We start from the raw sequence: 18,306 nt of genomic DNA on the forward strand, positions 1-18,306 counted from the left end.
CAAAGCATTCTTTACCTCTGATATCAATATGTTTGGTCCAACATTTGCCTCTATATCTTGAGGACTCCCATGGTTTGGATCATCATAAAACTCACTTATATATTCTGCCCATTTTTTGCGACTACATCCCTTTCAAACAATATTTGCCATATCTGTCTTTTATGCACCCACTCTGTTATTGTCACTTTCTTTCTACTTGTCAAAGATTTCATCTTCTGGTGCGTAACTCTCATTTTGAGTTCTAAAAAAGAGTTATATTGGACTCAATATTGATTTCTTTCCAGCTCTATTACTCACATCTCATCATACCATTTCTCTTAATCCTGCCTTCATGCATTCTTTATTTGCTTTTCAGTTTCATCATACTCAGGTGTACATATCATACTCCAGATCTTAACTGAAGCCAGTTAAGTCAGCTTAAAGCAATGGTTATTCCTGAGATCTTCCTAGTCTATATGGCTCACTACTACATTGAGCAATGCCTTCACCCACTGATCCACTAGTGGAGTTCTGCATGGTGTTTCATTTCATCATCAGAAGTTACCTGATTTGGTCAGTTAATTTTCAGGAACTCATTATTTTAAAACAAAATAAAATTTGTGAGAGTGAGGGAGAATTACAATATTTTAAAATTGTTTCAGTAGAATCTTCATTAATTTGAGCCTAATTTTGGATACTTCAATCTTAGGATGTCTTGCATGCAAAAAATTATATTGCACGGTAAACAAGAGTCATCTACCTTTAAATGTAGTCTTGGAAAAATACAGGGACATAGGAACAGGAGCGGCCCATTCAGCTTCTCAAGTCTGTTCCTTCATTCAATTAGAACATGGCTGATCTGCCTCTTAACTCCATATACCTGCCTTTGTTATGTTCTTTTTTTATTCATTCATGGGAAGTGGACTTCGCTGGTTGGCCCAGCATTTGTTGCCAATCCCTAGTTGCCCTTGAGAAGGTGGTGGTGAACTGCCTTCTTGACCCGCTGCAGTCCATGTGGTGTAGGTATACCCACAATGAAGTTAGGGAGGGAGTTCCAGGATTTTGACCTAGTGACAGTGGAGGAATGGTGATATATTTCCAAGTCAGGATGGTGAGTGACTTGGAGGGGATCTTCCACGTGGTGATGTTCCCGTCCATCTGCTGCCCTTGTCCCTCTAGGTGGTAGTGGTTGTGGGTTTGGAAAGTGCTGTCGAAGGAGCCTTGTTGAGTCATTGTAGTACGTCTTGTATAAGGTACACACTGATGCCACTGTGCACCAGTGGTGGAGGGAGTGAATGTTTGTGGATGTGGTGCCAATCAAGCAGACAGCATTATCCTGAACAGTGTCCAGCTTCTTCAGTGTTGGAGGAGCTGCACTCATCCAGGCAAGTGAGGAGAACTCCATCATTTCACCTTGTAGATGATGGACAGGCTTTGGGGAGTCAGGAGGTGAGTTACTCATCGCACGATTCCTAGCCTCTGACCTGCTCTTGTAGCCACAGTATTTATATGGCTAGACCAGTTCAGTTTCTGGTCAATGGTAATCTCCAGGATGTTGATAGTGAGGGATTCAGTGATGGTAATGCCATTGAACATCAAGGGGCGATGGTTGGATGCTCTCTTATTGGAGATGGTCATTGCCACTTGTCAGCCCAAGCCTGGATATTGTCCAGGTCTTGCTGCATTTGGACATGGACTGCTTCAGTATCTGAGGAGTCGCGAATGGTGCTGAACATTGTGCAATCATCAGCGAACATCCCCACTTCTGACCTCATGATGGAAGGAAGGTCATTGATGAAGCAGCTGAAGATGGTTGGGGCAAGGACACTACCCTGAGGAACTCCTGCAGTGATGTCCTGGAGCTGAGATGACTGACCTCCAACAACCACAATCATCTTCCTTTGTGCTAGCATGACTCCAACCAACGGAATTTTTTCCTCTGATTCCCATTGACTCCAGTTTTGCTAGGGCTCCTTGATGCCATACTCGGTAAAATGCTGCCTAGATGTTAAGGGCAGTCTCCCTCACCTCACCTCAGGAGTTCAGCTCTTTTGTCCATGTTTGAACCAAGGCAGTAACGAGGTCAGGAGCTGAGTAGCCCTGGCGAAATCCAAACTGGGCATCAGTGAGCAGGTTATTGCTAAGCATGTGTCGCTTGATAGCACTGTTGATGACCCCTTCCATTACTTTACTGATGATGGAGAGTAGACTGATGGGGCGGTAATTGGCCGGGTTGGATTTGTCCTGCTTTTTGTGAACAGGACATACCTGGGCAATGTTCCACATAGCCAGGTAAATGCCAGTGTTGCAGCTGTACTGCAACTGCTTGGCTCGGGGCACGGCAAGTTCTGGAACACAAGTCTTCAGTACTATTGCCGGAATGTTGTCCAGTGCCTTCAGCCGTTTCTTGATATCATGTGGAGTGAATCGAATTGGCTGAAGAATGGCATCTGTGATGCTGGGGACCTCCGGAGGAGGCCAAGATGGATCATCCACTTGGCACTTCTGGCTGAAGATTGTTGCGAATGCTTCAGCCTTATCTTTTGCACTGCTGTACTGGGCTCCCCCATCATTCAGGATGGGGATATTTGTGGAGCCACCTCCTCCAGCGAGTTGTTTAATTGTCCACCATCATTCATGACTGGATGTGGCAGGACTGCAGAACTTAGATCTGATCCGTTGGCTGTGGGATCACTTATCTCTGTCTATCACTTGTTGCTTATCCTGTTTGGCATGCAAGCAGCCCTGTTTTATAGCTTCACCAGGTTGATACCTCATTTTTAGGTATGCCTGGTGCTGCTTCTGGCATGCCCTCCTGCACTCTTCATTGAACCAGGGTTGATTCCCTAGCTTGATTGTAATAGTAGAGTGGGGGATATGCCAGGCCATGAGGTTACAGATTGTGTTCGAGTACAGTTCTGCTGTTTCTGATGGCCCACAGTGCCTCATGGATGCCCAGTCTTGAGTTGCTAGATCTGTTCAAAATCTACCCCATTTAGCACGTTAGTAGTGCCACACAACACAATGGAGGGTATCCTCAATGTGAAGGCGGGACTTCATCTCCACAATGACTGTGTGGTGGACAGTACCGATACTGTCAAGGACAGATGCATCTGCAGCAAGCAGGTTGGTGAGAATGAGGTCAAGTATGTTTTTCCATCTTGTTGGTTCCCTCACCATGTGCCACAGACCCAGTCTAGCAGCTATGTCATTTAGGACTCAACCAGCAGTGGTGCTACGAGCTACTCTTGGTGATGGACATTGAAGTCCCCCACCCAGAGAACAGTCTGCACCCTTGCCACCCTCAGTGTTTCCTCCAAGTGATGTTCAACATGGAGGAGCACTGATTCATCAGCTGAGGGAGGGTGGTACGTGGCAATCAGCAGGTTTCCTTGTCTATGTTTGACCCGATGCCATGAGATTTAATGGGGTCCAGAGTTGATGTTGAGGGCTCCCAGGGCAATTCCCCCCCGACTATAAACCACTGTGCCGCCACCTCTGCTGGGTCTGTCCTGCCGATGGGACAGGACATACCCAGGGATGGTGATTTTGGAGTCTGGGACGTTATCTGTAAGGTATGATTCCATGAGGATGACTATGTTAGGCTGTTGCTTGACTAGTAAGGTGTCTGTAAGACACCTCTCCCAATTTTGGCACTGGGCCCCAGATGTTAGTAAGGAAGACTTTGCAGAGCGGTTTGTTGCAACTGAGTGGCTTGCTAAGCCATTTCAGAGGGCATTTAAGAGTCAACCACATTGCTGTGGGTTTGGAGTCACATGTAGGCCAGACCAGGCAAGGACGACAGATTTCCTTCCCTAAAGGGCATTAGTGAACCAGATGGGTTTTTTACAACAATCGACAATGGTTTCATGGTCATCATTGGACTTTTAATTCCAGATTTTTATTGAATTCAAATTCCACCATCTGCCATGGTGGGATTCGAACCTGGGTCCTCAGAGCATTACCCTGGGTCTCTGGATTACTTAGTCAATACCACTACGCCATCGCCTCCCATGTAACCCATAATAACGTTTCCAAAAAAAAAATCTTATCCATCTCAGTTTGACAAGTGAATTCATCCAACCACAACAGTTTTTTGGGGAAAGAGAATTCCAGGTTTGCACTATACTGTATGGGATGAAGTGCTTTCTAACAACATCTAAGAATGGACAAGCTCTAACTTTAAGTTTACACCCCCTATTTAACCCATCAAGTCACTTAATCTTATTAAACACCTCAATTAGACAATCTCTTAATCTTCAATACATGAGAGAAGGGAAACCTAGTTTATGCAACCTGGCCTCATAATTTAACTTGTTCAGCCCCAGTCTAATTCTAGTGAATCTGTACTGTGAAACCTCCAAGGCCAATATATCCTTCCTGAGGTGCAGTGCCCCAAACTGAACATAGTACTCTAAATGGAGTCTAATTCTAACTTTATATAAGTGTAACATTGGGCAGAATCTACTGCCTATCGGACGGGCCAGTCGGGAGTGGGCGCAGGTGGGCACAGAGCCAATCGCCACCCATGATCAGCTGCGCGCTGCCATTTCATGTGGGTGGGCCAATTAAGGCCCGCCCAGCATGACGTGCACCCAGTAGCACTCAATGCAAGCTGTATGGGCAGAGGGGGAGGAGGGAGAGTCGGGGCCTGCGCTCTTTCGTGCATGCGTGCGAAAGAACACAGAAATCTCCCTGAGGCACAGAGCTGCCTCAGGGAGATTAAGTTCAAATTGAAAGTTTAAAATAAAGAAAGTTAAAAATCATTTACATGTGTCCCCTCTTGTTTATGAAATGAGCAAAATGTATTTATTAACTTAATAACACCTTCATGAAACCTCATCCCGCCCGTGGATGAGGTTTCATGAAAAACGCAAAGGCCGCTTGGGCTCTTCGCCTGCCGCCAGCCTTAAGGTTGGATGGGCAGCATTGAGAATTAGTCTAATTGGTTTATTAATGGCCTTAACAGGCCTTTGACAGTTCGGTGGGCACTCAGCCGCCTCCAGCGTGCGCCCGTCAAGCGAAAGATCTGAATGACGCGGGGTGACGTCGGGCTGCACGCCGAAGAGAAAATTCTGCCCCATGACACAATGTTTAACTCTTTATAAATCCATGCTGGCCCCTCCAGTTCTGATTAGATACACACAAAATTCACTTATTCAAGGGGCAGGATTTTGACGTGGGCGTGCGGGGACGGGCCCAACAGACCAACACGTAAAATGATGCGTGATGACGTCGGGCATGCGTCCCGATGTCACCCCTCACCATTGCGATATTTCAGTGGGCGGGTGCACAATGAGCTCCGATGCGCACCCGCCATTAATTAACGGGCCACTTAGGCCCTTGAGCCATTAATACACTGTGATTTTTCAGACCCCATGCGATTTTCAGAGCATCGCACGGGCGCAACGGGCAGGCAGGTTGTCCACATTCTTAAAAACCTCATCCATAGGTGGGATAAGAGGGTGAGTGGGCTCACGAATGCTACTTGTTAGCCATTTACTTTAAAAACTTACTGCTACTTGCTTGTGTGAACAGGAGAACTTCAAATCTCTTCAGAACTGCTCTTACAGGGATAACAGGCTTCAGGTCAGGACTCTGGAGTAAACATAATTCTTGGGGCCTTGCAGATTTCAGACAGTATTTCCTTACCCTGGGAATGGGGGTTGTGCTCTCCACTGGAGGCAACTCCCCTGAGGAGGAAGAGAGGGCCAGAAGGCAGAGGAAGCCATATTCAGCCTCCAGGGGAGCCACCTTTGGGAGGACAGGCACAGGCACAAGGGACGCAGGGCCAACCGGAAGTCTAAGGCAGAAGGGGCTGCAGAAGACGCCACTATTCTGCTGCCAGGGTTTACAGGCGGCAAAGCAGCTACCTCAATATGTCTGAGGTGCAATGCTGAAGGAGGCTCCATCTCTTAAGGGAGACAGTGATCTTCATCTGTCAAATGATAGGCCCTGAGATCAGCTCCAACTGTGTGGGTGGATATCCACTGGCGTTGAAGGTCACGGCTGCCCTCAACTTCTATGCCTCCAGCTCTTTCCAGAGGTCGGTGGGTGATCTTTGCGGAGTCTCCAAGTCAGCTGTCTACAGTTGTGTCAAGCAAGTAACAGAAGCTCTGTTTAGGCATGCATTGACTTTCATTCACTACTGTTTGGATGATGCCAGCCAGGTGGAGTGAGCCAGAGGCTTCGTGGCTACTGCTGGCTTCCTCCGCATCCAGGGTGCAATAGACTGCACACATGTGGCCATCAAGGCACCAGTAGGTAAGCCCGGTGCCTTTGTCAACAGGAAGGGATTCCACTCCATGAACGTTCAGATAGTGTGTGATCGCAGGATGCAGCTTCTACGAGTCTGTGCAAAGTACCCAGGCAGCTCCCACAACGCCTACATCCTCAGACACTCCCAGATGTCAGGGCTCTTCAGTGCCCCGGCCCGGCTGGATAGTTGGCTGTTGGGAGACATCTGGCTTTCCCCTCAGAAGGTGGCTCATGACGCCTCTCCACCATCCAAGAACAGAAGCTGAGCAGCGGTACAATAGGAGCCACGCCTCCACAAGGGTCTTCTCCATCGGTCTTCTCAAGATGCACTTCCAGTGCCTGGACCGTTGAGGGGACGCACTCCAGTACCCCCCAGATCATGTGTCACTGACAGTGATTGCAAGCTGCGCTCTCCACAATCTGGCGCTGGAAAGGGGGGTTGCAATGGAGGAAGAAGATGTTGATGCAGATTTTCTGGCTGCGCACGATGAGTCCAGTAGTGAGTCCGAGGACGAGGAGCACGCTCAGGAGAACACTGAGGAGATAGATGCTGACCTGGGCAACCTCCAGGGAGGCAGGGGCACCCAGGACGCTTTGATCCAAAGATCCTTCAGCTAACCCACCACAGATGGATCTCTAACACAAACCAGGGCTGCAGGCTTCATACTCGATACCTGAGAGCAACATCTGCCTGGTTAGGAATATTAACTATGTGCTTTGTCAATAAAGCTGAATGACAAACAACTCACTCATAACATCATAGGTACCCGTCCACCTGCAGAAATAATAAATCACTCTGAGCCTTGTTCAGAACTAAAGCACTTAATGATTTCATACTACAAAACAGAAATGAAAGTTCATTAAAAGGTGTTGAGCTGTTCACCGAATGAGAAACAACTAATACGGGGGCAGCAGAAAACCAGCAGTGATAAGCCCGTGTAATTGCTAAGGTGATTTACCCTTACCTTTTCAGGTGCTACGTCTAGGTGTTTCCCCCTTTTTGGCACCGGCATTCGAGGCAGCCTGCTCACTCTGCTGTCCTGTTGGCCTTGATGACCTTGGCGGCCGTCCTCTGGCCCGTGGAGCCTATGCTGGCCCCGCCTGGGAGGGAGCAGTCAGTGGCACGGCTGGCACCACCCCAGTCACCGTAGCCTCATCGGATGCTACAGTCACTGGCAGAAGGGCGGAAGGGCTGCTGCCCTTATCCGGAGCGCCCTGAGAGGAGCCCATAGAGACGACAGGCAGCTCGTGTGCCAAAGTGAGATCGCTTCGGACCTCCCTGCTCACCGTTGATGGATGGGCACCTAACTGAGACACTGGGTGCCCAATCCATCTCCCACACTGACAGTGACCACGAGAAGTCATTGCCGGTGTGAGGGCTTGCAGGTCCGAGCGCAACCCCAGGAAGCCCTGATTGTTCTCCTGGAGGAGCCTCTCCATGAGAGTGGCCACTCTCTCCATGGAGGAGGCAGTGCGCTCGGCCATGAGGGTCAGTGCATTGCTGATGCTCCACATGGACTCCTCCATCACGGAGACCATGGCACACATTCCCTCATGTATCTCCGCCAGATCTTACCGCACACCCTGCTGGACTTCCAGCATCTGCTGCCTCAGGAACCACTCCAGAGGAACATCATCAGTCACTGACTGAGCATGTTCCTGGACCCCAGCATTCCTCCAACTGCCGGCACCATGGCACTCTCTGTCTCTGCCTGCACCTCAAGCGAATGTGAAGTGCCCTCACCACTGTGCCCCAGGACACTAGACAGCGATCTTATCCCCACCATGGTGCTGGTATCTGCGCTGGTACCTGCCTGGCTGAGATGGTGTGACGCTGGTACGTGTATATCTTCAGGGCCCTCAGGTGTCAATAACGGGTCCTCTGTCTCCTGAGCCCGGGCATGCACCGGTGAGGCTGAAAGGGAGAACAAGGACATTTGATTAGTTGAAGTCGTAACACTGTGAATGTGCATCCCAATCAGGATGCGCTCCTCCTGCCATAATCAATGGGAAACCCATGATGGAAGCTGAGTTCACTAAACAGCCAACAGTGGAATGGCTGCAATGACAGTCATTGTGACCTCAGTGCACGGCACCCTTACCCCCCCCACTGGCACCCCAACCTCACCACTGCCAGTAGACCTGGGTGCATGGTGCCTCTCCAGCTCAAGAGCCTCTTGCTCGTATCTGGTGAGTATGAGTAGGTGGGCCTGCCCTCCGCTAGTCCGCATCTGTTCTGCATTATTGTGTGCAGTCTTCTGAAAGGAGAGAGGAGCATTGATTAGCCCACCCTGTACCTGGATTGCCATTGCATCCCTGCCACCCCCACCTGAGTGAAATATTGCAGGGCTCATCCAATTCGTGACCCTGGAGCCGCCATACACTCACTCCAAGCAGCCAGGGCTGACCCCCTTGCCCGGATGCAGTCTCCATCACATTTGCCACTCACACTGTAAGACCTTCCAAACCAAGGAGCACTACCACCTAGAAGGCCAAGGGCAGCAGATGGATGGCTGCCCCGCCACCTGGAAGTTCCCCTCCCAGTCAGTCAGCATCCTGACTTTGAAATGTTTTGGTGTTCCAGCACTGCGCCTAGGTACAGATCCTTGAGGTCACCCCCAAAACAGTAATGTGAGTGTAAGTGCACCACATGCACTTACAGAAGCCAGCTCAGCACCACCCTCTCAGGGGCAACTAGGCATAGGCAATAAATGCTAGCCCACCCAACGAAGGCCATATGATTTAATGCAGTAACTAAATTCAGAGTTGGGGGGAGTGTCAGGAGGGCCAACCTAACTGCTGTGCTAAGTGACCCATGCCAACACGGTATTCACCCTTCCCGATCACAAGAGGTCGTTGAACCGCTTGCGGCACTGAATCAAGCTGTGTCGCACCACATCGTATGAGCTGACCCCTTCTGCCACCTCCTCCCAGGCACGTTTCATCATGTGGGGGGGGCCTCCTCCTCCTGTCCCTTGGCACGATGATCCCGTGCCATGCTGCCACCTCCTCAAGGAGAGCAGTGAGGCACTCATCTGAGAATCTTGGGGCACAATACCCCACCGACCTGCCCTCCTGCCTGGCCTGCTCTCTGAGAGCGCTGTTGGGAATCCTTCCATGCGCCATTGTTGGCAGCCTTTGGAAGGCTGCCTGCGCTGCTTTTAAACAGGCCACAGGGTCGCCACTGGACCCGGTGGTCATTGGAGCCCCGCTGCCGCCCACCCTCTCCCGCTGTCCTCGGAAGCCGTGATTCACGCTGGGTGGGCCTTAATTGCCCCGCCGCATAAAATGGCAGCGCGGAGCCGATCGCGGGTGGCAATCGGCTCCATTCCCACCTGCGCCCGCTCACGCACAACCTGCCCGACATGCTGAAAATTCTCCCCAAGGTAAATACAGGGATTATGCTAGTGGTTGAGCATGAATTAAGAGATTCTTGTCGTCTGTGTTCGCTGCTTGGACATTGAAAACTTTTGGCTCATTAGCCACCACTAATTTGTCAGCAGCAGGTCAACAATCAAAGCTGTAGAATGTTGAAGTACATTCACAAATAGCAGATATAGAGTTCCTGCTACCATTTTCTTCCCATACTTTGCATCATTAAAATGATTCTTCCAGCTTCCAAATATCTAGTTGTCCTTCTGTACAATTACAGAATATCTGTTCTCTACAATTGCTTGGCTTAAGTGATCTTGATTGCAACTAACTAAAGAAAGAAAGAACTTGCATTTATAGGGAACCTTTCATGACCTCAGGGTGTCCCAAAGCACTTTGCAGCTAATTAAGTACATTGGAAGTGTAGTCACTGTTGTGATGTGGGGAAAAGTAGCAAACAGCCAGATGGTGCACAGCTAATCCCACAAACAACAATGGAATGTTAACTAGATATTCTGTTTTAGTGACCTTAGTTGAGGGATACATATAGGCCAGAACTTCCCTGCTCTTGTTTGAATAGCGCCATGGGATCTTTCACGTCCACTGAAGAAGGAAGATGGGCCTGACTTTTTCCCACGTCAGACGGGCTCGGCGGGAGCAGAAGGGGGCGATCGCAGAGCCGACCACCGCCCAAGATCAGCTCCGCACCGCCATTTTATGTGGGCGGGCCAATTAAGGCCCACCCAGCGTAATACGCGAGCGATGAACACTATCTCTGCGGGCGGGGGGAGGAAGGAGAGTCGGCTCCAGCGCTCTTTCACGCGTGCGCACGAAAGAGCGCTTCAATCTCCCAGAGGCACGGAGCTGCCTCAACGAGATTGAAGTGCTTTTGAATAAATAAATGAATGTAATAAAAAATTTAATGAAACACGTCCCCTCATGCGACTGTGTCACATGAGATGGGACATGTTTTTTATTTTTCAGAAAAACCTTTTATTTAATTCGTAAAAGCTTTAGTAAACCTCATCCACGAGCTGGATGAGGTTTAGTAAAGCTTTTACGAATTAAATAAAAAGTTCTTCCTAAAAAACATAAAGGCCGCTTGGCCTTTTCGCCTGCCCGCCAACCGTAAGTTTGGATGGGCAGCGTAAACTTGAAATGAATTACTTGGTTAATGGCCATAATAGGCCTATCAATTATCGGCGGGCACGCAGCCGACTCTGGCACACGCCCGCCAAACGAAACATCGCAAGACGCACGCCCAACGTCATCGCGCATCACTTTATGTGCTGGCGTGTCGGGCCGGCCCCGCACACCAACTGAAAAATCCTGGCCATGGAGTTTCGTTTAGAGAAATGTTGATGTGTGCAGTTACCCTGCATGCATCTCAATCAATATAGTACCCAAATAACAATAAAATAATTTCACCAAATTATTATTAATTTAATTTCCATTTAATTCCCCATTTTCCCATCTATTCTGAGGCAGGTGCCATGTGTTACATTACACTTGCATGAGCATTGCACCTTTTCATTTGAGCTCTTTGCTATTACAGCCAAGTTTCAACATATCCAAAGTTGACAGACATTTATATGCAGGTTTGGCAGCAGTGGGGGCGGGGGCTGTTAAATTCCCTGGGTAGCCCTCCCGCCCCCGATCTGTACTCAATTTTATGTTGGCTGGGCAAGTCTTATTGCCCACCTGAGGGCTGCTTCCCACCCGGACTCAATTTTGAGGCTGACAGGCAAAGTTCAGGGGCAGGGGAGAAGCTCAGCAAGTCACCTTACTCGGGCCATGGTGGGAAGGGGGCAGGGGAGGGCACCTCCCTCAGGTTTCCTTTTTCCAGATCAACTCTCCCAAAATTTACCCACCTCTCCCCACCATCCCCGGCCTCCTCACTTTCCCTCGCCTCTTTGAGACCCTCTGCACTTATTTGGCCCTGGACTCCAGGATTTATATTCTGGGGACTGATTTTAGTCCCAATCATGACCACTGCTTCCACTGATGCTGCTGGGACTACAGAGCTGCTGGCCAATCAGATTTGATGGTAGCTTACTGACAAGGTATTTCAACCAGAGTGAGAGGCAATGTCCTGTTTCCAGCCATTTAACGCTCCTTGTAGTGTTAAATGGCTGTGGGGTTGCTGAGATTGGAGGAGATTTATTTCTTGCCAATTCTATGGGTGGTGAGACGGGAAACCCTGCCATCCAAAAAATCCTGCCCCAGCTGTGTGAACCGTAGCATGGGACACTGAGATCCATTATAGCATCTCATCATCTCCCTAGTTGAGGTTAGACAACCATAGTTATGAAACTCTCCTGCGACAATTGAAATTTACTGATATCAAAAACCCAGTGCCCATTTCAGAAAGAAACATTTTCTGTCAACACTCAGCCCACCAGTAACCCCACCACCCCCCAAAAAAACATCACTGGGGCAGAAATAACAATCTTCCGGATCAATTTGTTGCATCAGATTGGTAAAATGATCTAATGGAGCTTCCGACAGATTCAATCTATGTCACTGAATTTTTATTTCCTGTCTGTCTCTCTCCAGAAATCTGCTTACTAACCAAAGGACGGCGTACTGCCAGCGTGAAAGCTGACACCTACTGTCGACTCTACTCGCTCTCTGTGGACCATTTCAACGAAGTGCTGGAGCAGTACCCAATGATGCGAAGAGCATTTGAAACTGTGGCAATTGACAGACTAAACAGAATTGGTATGTTGATTGAATTTGTGCTGCTATTGGACTAACAGTAACTGTAGGTAAACTGCTAAATTCTACAATGTGCAAATAAATCACTTAAAAGCAGAAATAATGGTAACAACAGATAAATTAATTTTCCCCCTTTGCCAATGTTATAATTAACATTCAGTAACCCCCGTTCTCCTTGTAAACAAAATATTTCTTGAGAAGTTAATCACTTTGACGTTTAGCTCTATGCATCATGGTAGAAAAACATTTTTGAAGACATTTTCATTGTTTAGAAATGTATAAAATCTCTGTTTTACATTTTATTTTTGTTTTCACTTTGCACCTTCCCCTGAGCTTCCAAACTCTAGAAAAGCCACAGTTGTTCTTTGGGTAGCTCCGCCCTTACTTCCATGTTGCACAGAGGAGAAGGGTGTTCTGCACCATTTCATAGGGGCTGTGTAGATTTGAGTGGAGGAGGTTTTACTGTTCAGTACTTTGATGTCTGCTCTAATGCAGAGAAACTCCATTTACACAGTCACTGTAACTAGTTGCCCAAGTTCTAAAGCATTCTCCTGTTTCAGAATCTTCTGCTATGATTAATCACAAACAATAAATTAATAACCAAAGTTGCTATTCTCTATCTAAATTTGTAAATTATCACATCATTCAAAGCCTAACTTTAAGTTTTCAACATTAGTTTCTTCAGGCATTTTCATTCATGTCTCAGCTTACCGTTCTTTTGCTTATTTGTTCCTCTTTGACTTGCTTGTACTGTTAACCCTATGGAAGGAATTTAATGCCCTCCTATAGTGAGTTTGGTGATATGTGTGTGGCGGGGGGGGGGGACCTTAATCAGGCAGGAGGCTGGCGGGTGGAAACCCTGCCGTCCTCCCGCCTCCACCCGATTAAATTTGTGGCAGGAGAGCCACGAATGGCCTTCCCAACCCACTGCCAACTGAGACCTTCACATGAACAGTTAATGCCAGCTTAAGGGCCTCATCCCATTGCCACTTGTATTAACTCATGTGGGGACCATGACAAGCAAACGCGTGCAAGGTCCATGATTCTGGGGAAGGCCTGCCACTATCTGGTTAAGTGCACTTAATTCAGTGGGCCTTCCCCAAAGGAGGTGGCCCAGGGCTCCCACTGGCTGGAGAGCCAGCAGGTGAGACACTCCATCACCTCCATTAAATCCAGCTCTATTTGTTTTTTATAATAATTTTATTGAAAGTTTTGAGTTGCCTACATAGAATATGTCCTTCTATATAATTGTAATTTTCTGCATGGACAGTAGGATAATTTGCTGTATTTAGTGCTTCCAGATCTAAAATTTGGTGCGACAGTGTTCAGAGTTTGGGCATGTGTCCAACTAATAGCTCCCATGAATTTCTATCCATTTTAGCCCCTGGAATTTTCTAACCTAATGGAAGATTCTGAGGGCCAACCATCTGGAGCATATCCAAATTTCCCATCTGTACCACAGTCATGGAAAGTTTAACACCAGGTGTGCTAAACAAAAAAAAACCCTACATATGTTTCACAGAACAAGAGGTATCTACTCAGAAACTCCTGCTATAAAATATAGAACACAATTAATGCTTGTGTTTTAAGTTTTTAGAACAGTGAAAGATTGGGTGAGGGTGAAGCACTGGACAAGTGGAGCAACAGCAATTTGCTGCCTGTGCACTTAGAAATGAGAGCTCTCATTTCTCATCAGCAGCTGAATTCTCAGAAATGTCAAAAGAAAAATGTATTGGAGAAGGCTAATGCCCTGTTTTATTGAAGTGAACCACTTTGTGCTTTGTTACGATCCTGTTAGGGACCATTAACATTTAAAGGAGAAATATGAACACCCAGCAGTTAACTGACAGAGCTACACCACAAGATTTCACATTTTGAAACAAAAACAAACTTTATTGTATATGAAAAAAAATAAAACAATGTAAGCCCTATTAACTTAACACCATGACCAAAATGTTATGCTCCCCCACCGGCAGGTTTTTAAGTGGGTGGGGGGGATGGGGAGCACCAAATTGAAGTGGCAGGATTCCCTCCGGGTTCCCACCCATCTTGACCACACAGCAATTTTACTTTGGGGCGGGCAAGGCTTCAGACGGGAAGCCCGCCCTTGCCCCAATTGTGGCCCTTAAGTGGCCAATTAATGTCTACTTCTGGGCCGTTTACTGCCCAGCCTCAATTTTTAGGCTGGTGGGACCATTGCACGTCCGTGGAGGGAACTGGAGAAAGAAACACCATGCGGTAAGGTGATGGGGTGGGTTGCTTTCATGCATGCCTCCAGTCAGAAGCCCCCTTCTGACTGGGGGCACCCCCTCCTTAAGGTCTGGGTGGCCTCTGGACCTCCCCTCTGACCGCTCCTGCCAAGCTTCTCTACGGAGACCCCGATTGCCCCCATCACACCCCCCAGACTTCCCCTACCCTCCCCGCCCTGGGACCTGGGCCTCCGTTCCTCCTGCATTTCTTCTTCTGTCCACTGCAGTGCTGTCACTGCAGTGACTGGAGAGCTTCCGGCCAATCAAATTGTCGGCAGCTCTCTAAGGCGGGACTTTCTTCCGAGTGAGGGGCAGAAGTCCTGTCTGCAGCCACTTAATGATCATTCGAGCATGAAATAGCTGTGGGGCACTTGGAGTTCATGGGGAACACATCTCTTCGAATAACATGGTGGGATTTGATCGCGGGCCACCAGAGCATTACCCTTCATATGCTATGAACTCAGTTCTACTTTTTACTTCCCCCCAAGTATTCCCTTATCTCACAGAATTTTGATGTTACATTCGCTTTTCCTGGGACCAACTCAAAGATATGCTGCAACCTCTGGAATTTACTTAAATTCTCCTTAGTATTCCAACTATTCCTCAAGGTATAAATTTCATTGGGATCCTTTCATTAGCTTATGACCAACTGCTCCTCCAATTTTCTTTAACGACCTTGCAACTATGGACTCTTGAGCTCCTTCTTCTGGCTTTGGACATACATATTCTGTTTCTTTCCCAGTCTGTTCCCACAACTTCTGTATAACTCTTTCAAAGCTAACTGCTTTCTGCCACAAGGCTATTTGAGGATCAAAATAGATTTATTCCACTAACTGCAAGCTAGAGCAAATCTTCCCACTGTTTTTCCCTCACGAAACCCAAACTGAACTCCCTGCTTCTGTCAGCAAACAGACACACATAAATTAAACAAAAGAATCTTCTAACCAAGGCTCCACTATGAATCACTATCTCTATGGCATAATGGCATGCTTTGGGATGATTCAAACAGAAATACAAACAAATTACTTCAACACAACTCATTGATTCTGCAACCCATATGAATAATTTATATGAGCAATCTATCAACATTCTGGGGATTATCATTGACCAGAAACTGAACTGGACCAGCCATATAATACTGTGGCTTCAAGAGCAGGAATTCTGCAAAGAGTAATTCATTTCGTGATTCCCCAAAGCCTGTCCACCATCTACAAGTCAGGAGTGTGATCAAATACTCTCCACTTACCTGCATGAGTGCAGCTCCACAAAACATTCAAGAAGCTTGACACCATCCGGAACAAAGCAGTCCGCTCGATTGGCACCCCATCCACCACCTTCAGCATCCACTCCCTCCACCAATGATACACAGTGTGTATCATTTACAAGGTGCGCTGCAGCAACTCACCAAGGCTCCTTCGACAGCATCATCCAAACCTGCAACCTTTACCACCTAGAAGGGCAAAGACAGCAGATGCATGGAAACACCACCACCTGCAAGTTCCCCTCCAAGTCACTCACCTTCATGACTTGGAAATATATCGCTGTCGCAGGGTGAAAATCCCAGAACTGCCTTCCTAACAGCACCGTGGGTGTACCTATACCACATGGACTGCAACGGTTCAAGAAGGCAGCTCACCACCAACTTCTGAACGGCAATTTGGGATAGGTAATGAATGCTGGCCCAGCCAAAGATACCCCCATCCCATGCACAATTAAAAAATATATTGCTAATGGATGCAACTGCCCTCTCTCCAGTCTCCCTGGCTCTATTACATGCTTAGAGATGGATCATTCATTGTTCAGCTTTTTTCACTACCAACTTTGACCTTGAAAGCCAAACCCAGGCTACCTTTTAAGTGTAATAAACCAAGGCTTATTTGAGTTGTATTTTCATCAGAGTTGTTTCCACCAGTTTCTCAAACAGTTGCTCCCATTTTCTACAATTAAAACTTTAATTCCAGAAACTTAAAGTTATATTCTAAATCATATGAATTAAGAACTAGATATTCACCAACAGCTTATTCTCTGGGCAGAAATATTTGAGGTGCGACTTGCCATCATGCTTATCATCACTTATGACTGATGTCAGGACAGGAGGGGTTGGGGGGAGGATGGTGGTAGACATAAGAAATGCCCCCACCTCCACTAGAAATTCCCAATATCAAAAGAAAAGCACCATTCTTCCATCCCAGGCTCAGGATTTTTGCCTTCAGTATTTGTTGTTCCATATCTTGCAAATTGACCATTGAATTTATTTGAGTGTCTATTGTTGTGTTAATTCAAGTAGCTATTTTTTAATGATTTGAATAGTAATCAAATGATCAGCTAGCCATTACAATGGAAAGGAAACAAGTTGGTTAAAACATATAACTTTACTAGAAGTGTAAAACAAGCAATATCCGATTATAGAAAAAAGCCAATGGAAGGAAAAATGAGCAGATTTATAATGAGCAGCTGATCTGATACTAAAAGTTTTCATGCTCTGCAGTAAATTACTTTTTTGCCGCACTTGCTTCAGCAGGGCTCCAGACTCAAATTGCAATTTGTTTCTTTCAGCCCTCTCTTCTTGCAGAATCATTAATCTTCTAACACCATGTTTTGCCTCTCCAGTTCTTTAAGTCATTGACAAGGAGAAGTCAGGCTGCATTTACAAACAATGCTACTTTTGTTTGCTTGTAGTATGCACAGATTCAGTTTATGACGCAGTTTAGGAACCTATGCAAGGTGTGCTAGCTTAGCTTGCTGCAGTGCATACAGCTCTACAGCAGAAAACTATTTGCAATTTAGCTAAAATCAACAAATTAACTATCCAGTCAAAGAGCTCGCAAGGACGTGCAAACTTGAAATGTCACACAGTGGTCATCTAAGTTTGGGGTTAAGGAGTTTTTTGTGGACAGAATAGACGTAGTTTGAATGTACACTGATAGTATACTCAACCTGAGGATGCTTAATTCTAACAAAGTTGGAGAAAATTTGAAATTCATAGTTCCAATCCTACCAGTATGGGTCAGACTGAGCACAACCTACATCTACCCATAAAAAAGGTTGCAGACCCAAACCAAAATTCCAGATATGGAGTCATTTAAATAGTCAGGATGGATCACCCTCACATGTGAGGGTGCATGCCTGAATGTGCCAGCAATTATTGGGGCAATTTCTACAAGATATCAAGTCACAGTATAGTGTGCAGTAACCTCATGGTTATGGCAGATGCATAGAACCCAAAAGGTTGTGAGTTCAGATCCCATCATAACCAATTCAATCAGTCTGGTAGTTTGTGACTACCACCAAGAAATATACAGTTCTCTTAAAAGTACAACTGGTTCACTAATTCCTTTGGTGTTGGGAACCTACTAGTCCTACCCAATCTGGCTGATGCCCATACTATTTAGTTGGTTCTCAGTTCTCTTAAGGCAACTAGGAATGAGCAAAAAATTCTGCTTTCCCAGCATTGCCCATACCTGAAGGACAAATGAATAAAACAAAGTAGCATCAGCAGAACCAATTATAACAGCAGCATTTTTAAGTTCATCGAGACCTTAGAATCATAGAAAGTTTACGGCACAGAAGAGGGCACTTAGCCCATCGTATCTGCACCAGCCGAGAAATGAGCCACCCAGCCTAATCCCACTTTCCAACCTTTGGTACGTAGCCCTGCAGGTTACAGCACTTGAGGTGCACATCCAGAATTGAGGGTTTCTGCCTCTACCACACTTTCAAGCAGTGAGTT

At 46.9% G+C, this 18,306-nt stretch overlaps 1 protein-coding gene across 1 annotated transcript in view; it reads left to right on the plus strand.

Annotated features, from left to right (window-relative positions):
* LOC144685518 (potassium/sodium hyperpolarization-activated cyclic nucleotide-gated channel 1-like) overlaps positions 1-18,306 on the plus strand; it is a 324,879-nt gene that overhangs the window by 279,757 nt on the left and 26,816 nt on the right. Inside the window, exon 7 of the mRNA XM_078550109.1 lies at positions 12,166-12,330. Coding sequence (XP_078406235.1) covers positions 12,166-12,330 — 165 coding nt within the window. The remainder of the gene's footprint in view (positions 1-12,165; positions 12,331-18,306) is intronic.

The sequence above is a fragment of the Cetorhinus maximus genome, chromosome 1, assembly GCF_964194155.1.
Source record: "Cetorhinus maximus chromosome 1, sCetMax3.hap1.1, whole genome shotgun sequence".
Lineage (NCBI taxonomy): Eukaryota > Metazoa > Chordata > Chondrichthyes > Lamniformes > Cetorhinidae > Cetorhinus > Cetorhinus maximus.